This window comes from Carlito syrichta, unplaced genomic scaffold, assembly GCF_000164805.1.
Source record: "Carlito syrichta isolate Samal-C Ts95f unplaced genomic scaffold, Tarsius_syrichta-2.0.1 Scaffold288168, whole genome shotgun sequence".
NCBI lineage: Eukaryota > Metazoa > Chordata > Mammalia > Primates > Tarsiidae > Carlito > Carlito syrichta.
The window spans coordinates 145415-157726 of NW_007232264.1; the positions used below are offsets into that span (position 1 = coordinate 145415).

The 12312-nt window shown below is 45.6% G+C and overlaps 1 protein-coding gene across 2 annotated transcripts in view; it reads right to left on the minus strand.

Moving 5' to 3' along the window:
- GABBR2 (gamma-aminobutyric acid type B receptor subunit 2) overlaps positions 1-12312 on the minus strand; it is a 280913-nt gene that overhangs the window by 72457 nt on the left and 196144 nt on the right. For both annotated transcript variants that reach the window (XM_021710138.1, XM_008053452.1), the window contains one exon: positions 5710-5832. In XM_021710138.1, coding sequence (XP_021565813.1) covers positions 5710-5832 — 123 coding nt within the window. The remainder of the gene's footprint in view (positions 1-5709; positions 5833-12312) is intronic.

A 12312-nucleotide genomic window follows, 5' to 3' on the forward strand; every position in this document is an offset into this window, starting at 1 on the left:
AGTCACTGAGCCCGGCTTATTTTTTATTGTCAAAACTTGGACTCATCCAAGATGCCCTTCAATGAGTGAATGGATAAACAAACTATGGTACATCTAAGAAATAGAATATTATTCAGCGATTTAAAACAATGGGCTATCAAACTGTGAAAACATATAGAGGAACCTTAAATGCATATTACTGTGTGAAAGAAGCCAGTCTAAAAAGGTTACATACTGTATGATTCCAACTATATGACTTTCTGGAAAAGGAAGAACTATGGATGAGTGGTTTCCAGGGCTTAGCAAAGCGTAGAGGCCATTTGGGACAGGGAATCTATTCTGTATGATACTGTCATGGCTGGTACATGACATCATGCATTTGGCAAAGCCCACAGAACTGCACAACACAGAATGAACCTCAACGTAAACTATAGAGTTTGGTGAAAAATTAGGTATCAATATTGGTTCCTCATTTGAAGAAATGTGCCAGACAATGGATGATATTAATAATCAGGGAAACTGCAGAAGTGAGATGGAGAGAATATGGAAGCTCTGTACTTTTGTTATATTTTTCTATAAACCTAAAACTACTCCACAAAATAAAATATACTAAGTATAACTCAGTTTTAAAGATGTATACATCGTACTTTCCAAAAGTAGATATAATGAGCATGTACAACTTGAAGAATATTGCTAGAATCTTATACCCCTGTGTGCCCTTTTCTTTTTTCTTTTTTTTGAGTTGGTGTCTCGCTCTATCACCCAGGCTGGCACACAGACTGCCACCGCAGCCTTGATCTGTTAGGTTCAGGTAATCCTTTTCGCTTCAACCTTCCAAGTAGCTGGAACCACAGCCATGTGCCACCATGCCCAGCTAATTTTTTTTTATTTATGGTAAAGATGAGGTCTCGCCAAGGTGCCCAGGCTGGTCTCGAACCCGTGTGCTCAGGCAATCCTCTCACCTCGACTTCCCAAAGTGCTGGGATTATAGGCGGGAGCCACCATGCCCCGCCTCCTGCGTGCCCTTTTCAATGACATTCTCCTACCCCGCCTTCTAAGAAGTAACCACAATCTTACATTTTGTATTAACAACTTCCTTATTTTTCTTTTGTTATGGTTTTGCTATCTATCTATCCTTAAACAGTATTTTGCTTAGTTTCTCCGGTGTTTGAACCTTCAGTGTGTGAAACATATTTTGGGTATCTTGCTGTTTTGCCCATTGCCATGTAGTTGAGCTGCCTCTGAGGTGGTGTGTCTGGCTGCATCCGCAGCTGTACAGTGTTCCCTTGCTTGAAAAGACCACAATGCACGTATCCATTCTGTTTCTGAGGGCCATTTGGGATGCTCCCAGTTTTTGACTGCTGTGAACAGTGTTGCTATGAACACCCACGCTTGGGTCTCCTCGGGCATGCGTGTGAGCCTTTCTCTAGGGATGTGCCCTGGTGGAATTGTTGGCTGTGGGGTGTGTGCATCTTTGACGTCACTCACACCAAGTCGTTTTCCAAGTGGCTGTGCAATGTACCAGCCTTCCCGCCGTGTGCAGTGTTCCGCTGCCCCACGTCCTCCCAGCATTTGTTAATTGGACAAGCTGCCTGTTCTCCAAATGCAGTGGCCTCTGCCCCAGTGTCCTCCCCACCTCCTCTGCCGGCTCATGTCTCCTTGGCTTTCGGATGAGAAGCCTTCCCAGGCCCTGTGAGGCTTGATTGTGTTCCTGCTGGCACTCCTCAGTACCCTGGACTCTCCCCAGCACACTGTCAGTGTGGGATGTGCGTTGGCTACTGACTTGTCTGTCTCCCCAACTGCTCTGAGCGGTCCTCAGGGGAGGGCCACAACTTGTTCACTACTGCCTCTCTGGAGTTCAGCACAGGGCCTGACACATAGCTGGTCTGCACCATGTATTTGTTGATGTTATCAAGTAAGTGAGAGTGAGGCTGGAATCAGTTTGGGGCACATAACAAGGCTGGGGGGTGCCAAGCCTCAGCTGGAGACTCAGCAGTGGCATGTGGGGCTGTGGGGTCAAGCTTCAGAGAAACCAGCACTCTTCCCCCTCCTCGAAGAACCCTTCCCCTGTATGTGGAGGGAGACAGCAGCATGGTCGAAAGCAGACCACCTGGGGTGGAATCCAGGCTCCACTGCTCACTGGCCCCGTGACCTGGGTGTGCCCCTGAGGCTCTGTCCTTTCATCTATAAAATGGGGACAATATAGCTCCCACCCACAGGGTTATTCTAAAGGTGAAATTAAATGAGCTTGTACTTGGAAAGCTTTTAGAACAGTACCTGGCAGGTGACAAGTGCTGGATAAAATATTTATGACATAGAAATACACGTGGAGCTGGGCTGCTTTCAGTGGGACTCCAGGGGATTTTCATTCTGGACACTTGTATGCACTCTCCTGGGGAGGTGCTCTTCCATGGTCCTGTTATTCTTAGCACTTCATCCTGTTTATCTACTTCTAACTGTTAGCAGAATCTATAATGATCTGAAGTGATAGTGCTTATTTGTCTGCGTGTTTAGTTCACTTCCCCACTAGCCTGTAGGCGTCATGAGATCAAGGATTGTGGCTGCCATGGTCACCTCTGTCTACACCGTAGGGTGCCGGGTGGGCCAGGTGGGGCTGGCTCAGATGTGGCCCTTTCTTAGAGAAGTCTGTGGCCCAGGGAGAGTGGGGCAGTGCAGTGCTTGGCAGAGATGAGCAATGCTGTGCTGAGATTCCTGGAGCATGTTCAGGATGTTGGGGAGGGAGCAGGGCAGGGCAGACACTCAGCTCCCATGGAGCCAGTGAGCTCAGGATGAGGCTCTATAGGAAGTAACGCTTGTGCTGAAGTTGTTTACTTGGTAGAAAAGATTCCAGACTTGGTCAAAGACTTGGAAACGTGACACAGAGCAAGACCTATGCCTGGAATCCGAAGGTGCTCAGAGTCCAGGGCAAACAAGGCTGTCCCCTTGTCCCTAAGGGGGAGGGTGGGGACAGACCGCAAAGGTGTTTGATTAAGTCTTCCCAAGACTTTCTTGGCTGGGAGTCCTGGATAAAACAGCACCTTGAAGGAAACATCGTGGTCCCTGGGCACATTGTTCACCACCACGCTGTGTCTGACAGAGGAGGGTCAGAGAGAAACCGATTGACAGCTTGGCACTATTTGGTGGAGGAATGACAGTAAACAGGGCTGTGGGTGGACAGATCAAAGGGTTCTGCTACCATGGCAACAGAGTGACAGGCCAACCCCAAAATAAGAAGAGAAAAGGAGGAGCCTGCCAGAAAGGGTTCAGAGAGAAATTTCAGCACACACAGGAGGGAAACAAAGAGACGCCATGCCCTGGTCCTGCCTTGGACAATCTGGGTGGCCCTAGGCTCTGGATAACACCTTTCCAGGCTATTTCTTCATCTACACAGAAGGGCGCTTCCGAGGCACCCCAGGGTTCCTCAGCTTGAGAACACTTGCCTGGAAGGCCTGGAATGGGGTTCTATGCACAGAGCTGTCGAAGCAGCAGCACTTAATGACAGACTAGGAGGATGGAAGGTAAGATCCATGGCAGCAAACCATCAGTTATACAAAGTGGTCTGCACAGGCTGCTCTTGTCCATATCATCCCATTTCCAGAGGCTGCTGACTCAGGCTGACTCCAGCCCTGCTGGCCTCTTCTCACCAGAGCTGGAGCCTTGGGGACCCCTTGTGCATACACGGTCCCATCTTAACCTGAGATGGAAGCAGCAGCCATTCAGCCTCCCCAGCCCGCCCTTGGGTTTTGCACAGAGCCACCTGAGTCTAGTCTCTCTGTCCACCTGGCCCATCTGACTCACCCCTCTTTCCCTTCCCTGGTAGCCCGGGTCCTCAGTCTGTCCGTTACTCCAGTTTTGGTCCTCATCAGTAGGATGTGAAGACATTTCCCTGGGCCACCCGCATCCCAGATCAGTGGCCAATGAACAAAGGTCTAGGAAAGCCTGTAAAACTGTAAAGAGCTGCCCGGGTGTTGAAAGGTTAGGTAGCGGGTGGGAGGGTAGTTAGTGGTATGGCCATTTACTTGCTAGGTAATCTTGGATAGGTTATACACTCTCTCTGGGTTTCTGTTTCCCCATCGGTAAAATGAGATTAAGGACAGCACCTACCTCCTAGAGCTGTGGTGAGAATTAAATGAGTTAACACATAATGCCAGCTGTCATAATCACCATCACTCTTATTATCATTATTGCTTGTTATTACCATCACCGCAGGCTCCCCTAGCTCAGGGCCAGTTAGCCAATGACAGCTATGCCTAGTGTTGACATCCTGTCCAGATGTATAAATTCTGGTGGTGGGCGGGGAATTCCCCTGGGGATGCAGCAGGGAGGCAGGTGCTCTGTTGACCACGTGCATAATGAATGGTGACCAGATGTCACCTCCCCTCTGGAAGCAGCCTGTCTACTTGGGTAGACTCAGCCCTGCTCCCTTGGCCAGTGGGCACGGCCAGGGTCGGGATCATCCTCTTTGCTATTTCTGGCGGTGTCTGTCTGGAGTGCTGCTTTTTCCTGGATGGTGGTGGGATGGAGGAACACAGTCCTAAATCTCCTTCCTAAATGGGAGTCTCTGCTGCTGCTCTGATTGCATAACTCCTCACAGAGCTGGGCAAACCCTCCGTCCGTCTCAAGATAAATGAGGCCGAGCATCTTATTTGCTAAAAAACCTTCTTGCCTAGGGTACAAGCCTCTGCCCCAATGCACAGAAATAACCATTTCCAGTTTAGTTTGCGAATTCACACTAAATTTCACAAGAGATTCCCCTAATAAAGCAGTGAGAGAAATGAAAATACTCGCTTTTTTTTTCCTGTAGAATTTGCTACGCTGTATAGAAATCCTACCAAACAGTACACACCAGGGCAGCCCAGCTCCAAAAGACAGAGGCATGTCTAACTGTTCTAAGAGAAAGTCAATCAATTTCAACTTCCGAGAAATTCAAACTTCCCCAATCTGGAGCATCCTGGGAAGACCAGTGCAAGTTCAGGGCCAGGCTGAATGCAAGACAAGTAAAATATATCTTTAACAGCACCTTTTAGGTACAGTTCTTTATTTTAACAACAAATGTCTGACATCAAATATGCGAAAAAAATATTGCTCATTACTTCAAAAATCATAACATACCTAGAAGGGGTCCTGAGAATGTTTATTCCCTAGGAGCTCTTCTTTGGGATGCACTTTAGAGGAGGAATAAAAATGCAATGTAATTTCTCAAGTGATGGGGCCTATAAAGGGGGGCTTTTTCAGTGTATGAAGATACACTTTCTATTTTATTTTATTTATTTATTTTTGAGTCGGAGTCTTACTCTGTCGCCCAGGCTGGAATGCAGTGGCACGATCACGACTACCGCAGCCTCAACCCCCTGGGTTCAGGCGATCCTTCTGCTTCAGCTTCCTGAGTAGCAGGGACTATAGGTGTGCGCCACCATGCCCTGCTCATTTTTTTCTTATTTTTTATAGAGACAAAGACTCGCTATATTGCCCAGGCTGCAGGATAAACTCTTTGAGACAGCCCCACATTTCCTCTTCACTCTGCGTGTGTGTAATATTAATATTATCAACTTTCTTGATGCCTTATGGACAGTCTTCCTAAAATAATATCTGTTTCAAATGGAAGAAAATAGAACTAGTGTGTCGTTCCCCATGGGGAACTGGGCACTCCGGGAACCGTGCAGCCTCACTGTCCCACGTGCTGGAGGCCACGTCCTGCAGGCCCCCCTCCTGCTAGCGCTGGGGTCTTACCTCCATGCTGTACCTCTCCACTGTTCTTCGCAGGGGGTCCACAGCCTGCCAGCAAATCAGGATGCACAGGTCAATCAGCAGCATGCCCCCGACGATCACAAGCAGCTTCTGGTCCTTGATGATCTGTAGAGAGGGAAGGAGCAGAGGGAAGCAGATGTGAGAGAAAGAGAAAGCTTCCCATGCAGCAGCCAAGGACTGGTCAGGGGAGTGACCGCATCATGAAACTCTCCATCACCCACAGGGTACATCCAGCCAAGCTCCTTTGCTTGACGTTCAAGGCCTTCCCCAAGCTGGGCCTTACCACTCTCCAAACGCACATGTGCACTTTGTTGAAGTCTGGCTACTCCTGGTCTCTGGCTGAGCTGTACTTTTCACCCTCTAGGTACTTTGTAGATGATGGTTATTGTCTGGGACACCCTATTCCTTCTGTCTGGCAAACCTCTAATAATCCTTAAAGACCCCAATCACTTGTATCTCCTTGAAGCCCCTTCTAGCTCCCACAGCACAATGGATTACTCTCAAAGCACTTTTGTCCGCATACTTAATCATCAAGAGTAACCACAGTAGTAGCAACAACGAGAAGAGCTGACATTTAATGAATACTGACTCTGTGCCTGTCTCTAGATTGATTGTTTTACAGGCATTGTCTCATATAAAGGCAGATACTGTTATGATTCCCATTTTACGGGCAAAGAAACCGAGGCTCATAAGGGGCGGCTAAGTCAATTGCTCAATGTAAAAAAGTCCAGGTGAAGTCCAGATTTGGACCAAGCTCTTCCTTTCTCCAGAGTTCACCCTCTCAAACATTCACAGCACCGACCAGATGCTATATTAAGTTGTATCCTCGTCTGCCCTCCTCAGCAAACTGGGGAGCCCCAGACAGAAGAAAGCCTGTTTTATTTATTTGTGTACCCTCAGCCCCTAACAGAGCCTGGCATGCAGTAGGTACTTGAGAGTTTGATGGATTGAATCAACATAAAGAAATATAAAAAGAAGAAATATAACTCCCATCTCTCTTCGCAGCCTGGGATATTTTTATTAGCTGTGAGAATCCTACCTCACTTTATATCCCTTTGATAGGGTTGGCCTGGGGACAAATACTGTCATGTTATGCATGTTTATGTATTTCCCCCCATCCTCGAAAAGCTAATGTGATGAAGTAGTTCTGGAAACGATGCATGGAAAAGTAAACAAAACTGAGGCAGAAGCTTAAGAATTATCACCAGGTCTGGCTTGTAACGATTAAAGCCATTTTTAAAGGAGAAACAAAAACTCAAGAGACCTCTCTGCTTTTGACTGTGAAAAGAACAAGTAGAAAGTGTTGTCGAGTTACTGCCAAAGAGATCAAATCCACCAAAACCGCTTCACCTGGGGGAGGGGCACTGGCAAAGCCCCCTCTTTGAGATTTTCAAGAAGAATCCAGTGAACCGCTGATGTTTTGCAGAAACCAGCTTAACCCTTGCCCCTTGGGGAACTAGGCAGCTCCCTGCAAGCCTTGAGAAACTGGGGCAGAAGAAAGAAATGCACAAGGAGCTTAGGACTTGGAGGACAGGCTGGAAGGAGCCTGTCTTGCAGGGCTGTTTGAGCCCTCAGGAATTTGCCCAGTTGTTCCTGACCCCGGAAGGGTTTGACCAGTTGTTCCTGCCCCCCCCCACCTTTCCACTGGCACACTCCTACCCTGATTTTAAGAGTGAGTCCCAGTAGCTTCTCCTCCATTAATCCACACATGCCCTGCATGGGGGCACAGATGACCTTGAAAGATGAGCACCAGAATTTTCCTTTTGTAGATATGGAAAAATAAGTCCTTCCAATTTTACGGCCCAAGTATGAAGTCTGAGGTAGCAGGGGACAGGTGGAACTCAGAAGGGTTTGAAATTAAGTGGACCTCAGTGAAAATCCTGTCTCCACTCCTTGCTACCTGTGTGACTATGGGCAAATCATTTATTTTCCTTTCTGTATTTCTCATTGGTAAAACGGCCAGTGATGGGGGTAAAGGAGGCTGAGCAGGAAGGCTCACATAGTATTCTCTATGTATGGTATAAAGGAAAGAACTCAGGTTTTGGAATTTGAAAACCTCATTCTTTTTTTGTTTGTTTCTTTTGTTTTTGAGTCAGGGTCTCACTCTCATCTAGGCTAGAGTGCAGTGACATGATCACTGCTCACCACAGCCATGACCTCCTGGGCTCAGGCAATCTTTCTGCCTCAGCTTCCCGAGTAGCTGGGATTTATTATAGGAGCATGCCACCATGACCAGTCAATTTTTTTCATTTTTTGTAGAGATGGGCTCTTGCTATGTTTCCCAGACTGGTCTTAAACTCCTGGGTTCAAGTAATCCTCCTGTCTCACCCTCCCAAAGTGCTGGGATTATAAGCATGAGACACTGTGCGTGGTTTAGAAGACTTCATTCTAATCCCAGTTCTTGTCAAATAGGATCTTGAGCAAGTTGCCTAACTTTGCTAGGCCTTGGTTTCCTTCTCTTTAATGTGGGGTCAGTGATCCCTACGTTGCAGACTTGGTATAAGAATAAAATAAGACGATGTATGGAAAACACGTATTGGTCTGACATAAGGAAGATGCTCAACATATGGTGGCCATGTGGCTACCACTACTGGAGTTTTGACAACCAGTGATGCTGTGTTAGGGGTAGGACAGAATGACGTCAAGCAGCAAAACACGATATTGTACCTTGGCTCTACTAGACACAGGACCCATCAAGACACGAGTGAATCCATGTGGGAAGATCCTGAGAATAAGAGGAGTGGACATGGTTAATTCTCTTTTGGTGCCATTCTCAAAGCTTGGCAGTTAACCAGTGTTTGTGACTGAATGGGTTTAGGCTAAGTAGTTATGTATCCCAGTTCATTTGTTAATTGCAGAACTATTTGCTGAGTGCCTAGTCTGAGTCAGGTTCTGTTCTAGGCACTGGGGATGCAACAGTGCCCTCGTGGAGCATGCATTTTAGTGGGGAAGACTAATAGCGAATAACTAAACAAATACATCCATGTGTATACAAAAATACAATGTCCGGGAGAGGTAACATAAGATGATCTTAAATAATGGAAACAGAGGGAAGGAAAGAAAAAGCAGCACTGATTTGACCATACAAATATGAGAACCACAGAGCCTGTGCATTAGTCAAGACTGTCTCTCCACTCTCACCTGAGCTTCTCAGACTTCCTTCCTTCTCTTAAATGTTGCCTGAATGTCTTTCTGGGTTGTGTCAGTGCTCATTGATGTCATCACATGCAGTTCTCTCTCCAAGGCTAGGAGATTACTAGTGCTTCATTTTTCACGTAATGAAAGACGGGAGCAAAGGCACCCAGTGATAATAAAGAACCTGGTTCTGGAATCAGATCTGCGTTTGAAATGAACTAAATAGTTGGGTAAGTTCCCTAACCTCTCTAAGCCAGTTTTCTCACCTACAAAATGAGAACAATAATCATACAAGTCACACTAGGTTACCAGAGCTTGACTTAAAATAAATAATTGTTCAATAGATGCCAGCTATTATTACTAAATGTCTGCTCTAGTTGTTGTTTAGAGCAGGGATTAGCATACTACAGATTTGGCCCACTATCTGTTTTTATAAATAAAGTTTTATGGGAACACAGGCATGTTCATTATTTGCATATTGGTTTACGGCTGTTTTCATTCTGTAAAAGCAGAGTTGAGTGGCTGCAATTGAGACAGAATAGCTTGCAGAGTCCCACATATTTACTATTTGGCTTTTGACAGAAAAGCTTGGCTGACCTTTGGTTTATAGAAAAGGGTATTTCTTTATATCTTCCAAAAACTACAGATTTTTTGACTGATTCAGACCAGCCTTCTACTGGGGCCAATTCATTGCTTCGGGGAACAGCATTCATGGGGAATACATGTGGATAGTGTCCCTGGGGTCCGGGCCTGCCCTCCTGCCATCAGTTAGATAGATGGCTGATGCTATGGGGTAGCTGCTAACAGCCCTCTCAGCATCTTCCCAAAGTTGAGCCCTGGTGAAAGTCTGAGGGGTTGTCCTCAGATGCTTTTCTTGTGCATGCTATTGTCTGCAACAGAGCCAAGCTGTATTTGTAGTGAATTTCCCTTGTCCTCAAAAAACATCTGCCCCAGAATAGAAGGTCTCATCTCTGAATTACTGCTCTCATTGCAACACTTCAATTTGGTCCTAGTACGAGGCAGAATAAAGACTGTAATAAGACTTCTCAACTTAAGATTTTACAATTGGTCTTTAGAAAAAATGGGTAACATGCTATAAAAACACTGAATTTAGAAGCATTAAGTCACCACGTGTCAATACTTTTTAAAATAGGCTCCTTTGCCTTTAACGTTTTAAAAAATGTGTCCATACGGGGTGAAGGCTGTGTATGTATGTTTGGGGAGGGTAAGAGGAAGGGGTGGAGGAGCTAAGGAAAGAAGAAAAGGTTAACAAGACTGCACCGAAAACAGGCCCATGATTGAGTCTGCAAATTTATGTAAATCTAGTATCTGTGTCAATTAAAAAAAAAATAAGAGTTCCACTAAAATGAAATCCAAACTTCTTTAAAAGAAACCCAATGAAACAAGTCAGTCACAAAAGGACAATTATTGCATGATTCAACTTATATGGGGTTCTTAGAGGAGTCAAATTCATAGAGACAGAAAGGAGAATGGTGGTGGTTTGGGCCAGGGGAGGGAGAGGTGGGATTGGTGTTTAACTGGGTCCAGAGTTTCAGTTTGGGAAGATGGAAAAGATTCGAGATGGGAGGAACATAAATAGCTCTACCAAAAAGACACCTACACATGCATGTTTATTGCAGCACTATTCACAATAGCAAAAACATGGAACCAACCATGCTGCTGATCAAAAATGAAATGGATAAAGAAAATGTGGTACCTATACACAATGAAATATTATGTTGTTTAAAAAAAAACAACAAAAAAAACAAAAACAAAACCAAGATCATGGCCTTTGCAGCAACTTGGATACAGCTGGAGATCATCATACTAAGTGAACTATCACAGAAACAAAGGACTAAATACTGCATGTTTTCACTCATAAATGGGCCCTGATCACTGGTCACATTAGCACAAGGGTGGAATTGGCAGATGCTGCACACTGTTAGGGGAGGGAAGGAGGAGGACATGTGGCAACACACTGGCTACCTGGTCCACTATCAAGGAGAGTGAGGGTCAGCTAGAAGCTCAAACCTCACCTGAGTGCAACCTACATATGTAGTAAATCCCCACTTCTGCCCCATAACTCTAAAATAATAATTTTAAAAAGATCGGAGATGGATGGTAGTGATAACGCACAATGCAAATGGACAATATGAATTGCCAAAGGCTTTGAGTACAAGATTTGGTACTAATTGTATCATGAAACCGACAAAGGCTGAACGAACACATTGTTCTGGTGTGAGAAACTCTTTGTGGTTGCTCTAGGCTTTTGGGTTCTTTCAGGAGCAGGTTTGTGGTGCTGGGGCTGAGTATCATTTATCAACCAAATCACAGGAGGGTAAGGTATAGGAGAGAAAGGTATACCTTACCCGGATCAAAAACTCAAACCGGGAACCAGATTGTTTTGAAAGGGTTGTGATGGCTGTGGTTCAAAACTGGGCTTTTCTCCATGATTCCAGTTTTTTATGGAACTAAGGTTGGCTGTTATTGTTGTTTTGTTTTATTGGTTTTTAAAAACTGTGATAAGAGGCTGGACATGGTGGCTCACACCTGTAACTCTAGCACTTTGGGAGGTCGAGGTGAGAGGATTGGTTGAGGCCAGGAGTTTGAGACCAGTCTAGGCAACATAGTGAGACCTCATCTCTACAAAAAAACAAAAACAAAAAACCAAGCCAGGCACGGTGGTACATGCCTGTAGTCCTAGTTACTCTGGAAGCTGAGGTGAAAGGATCACCTAGGCCCAGGAGGTCAAGGCTGTGGTGAGCTGTGATTGTGCCACTGCACTCCAGCCTGGGTGACAGAGTGAGATCCCTACTCAAAAAAAAAAAAGAAAAAAAAAAAGAAAAAGAAAACCAACAAAAAATTGGAATCACAGATAAGAGTCCAGTCTTGAACTACAGCTGTGAGACTTCCACTTAAAGAAAAAAAAAATTGTGGTAAGATACATAGTCCATAAACTTTACCATTTTAACCATTTTCAAGAAGATAGCTCAGTGGCATTAACTGAATGGTGGTGACCCTGATCCCTCCCTGCACAAGCCTTATTGCTCACATTCTGTTTTCTGCCCCCTTGTCACCCTCACTGTCCTTGGTGTTACTCTGATGCCCTCCTCACCATCACAGCTGTGTTCCTCTAGATCCCTGATGACATAATTACCATTCTTTGATGTCCACCTCCTTCATCCTCTAGCCTCAAATCCCTCAAGGACCTGTTTTACCTTCTACTGCCCCCGATGTCATCAATCTTTTTTAAAAAGTAGAAAAAAGCCTCAACCTGTAATCCCGTGCCTTTGGGAGGCTGAGGTGAGTGGATTGCCTGAGCCCGAGGGTTCGAGACCTGCCTGGGCAACTTGGTGAGACCTCATCTCTACACTAAATCAAAAAAACTGACCGGGTATGGTAGCGCGCACCTGTAGTTCCAGTTACTTGGAAGGCTGAGGCGGAAGGATC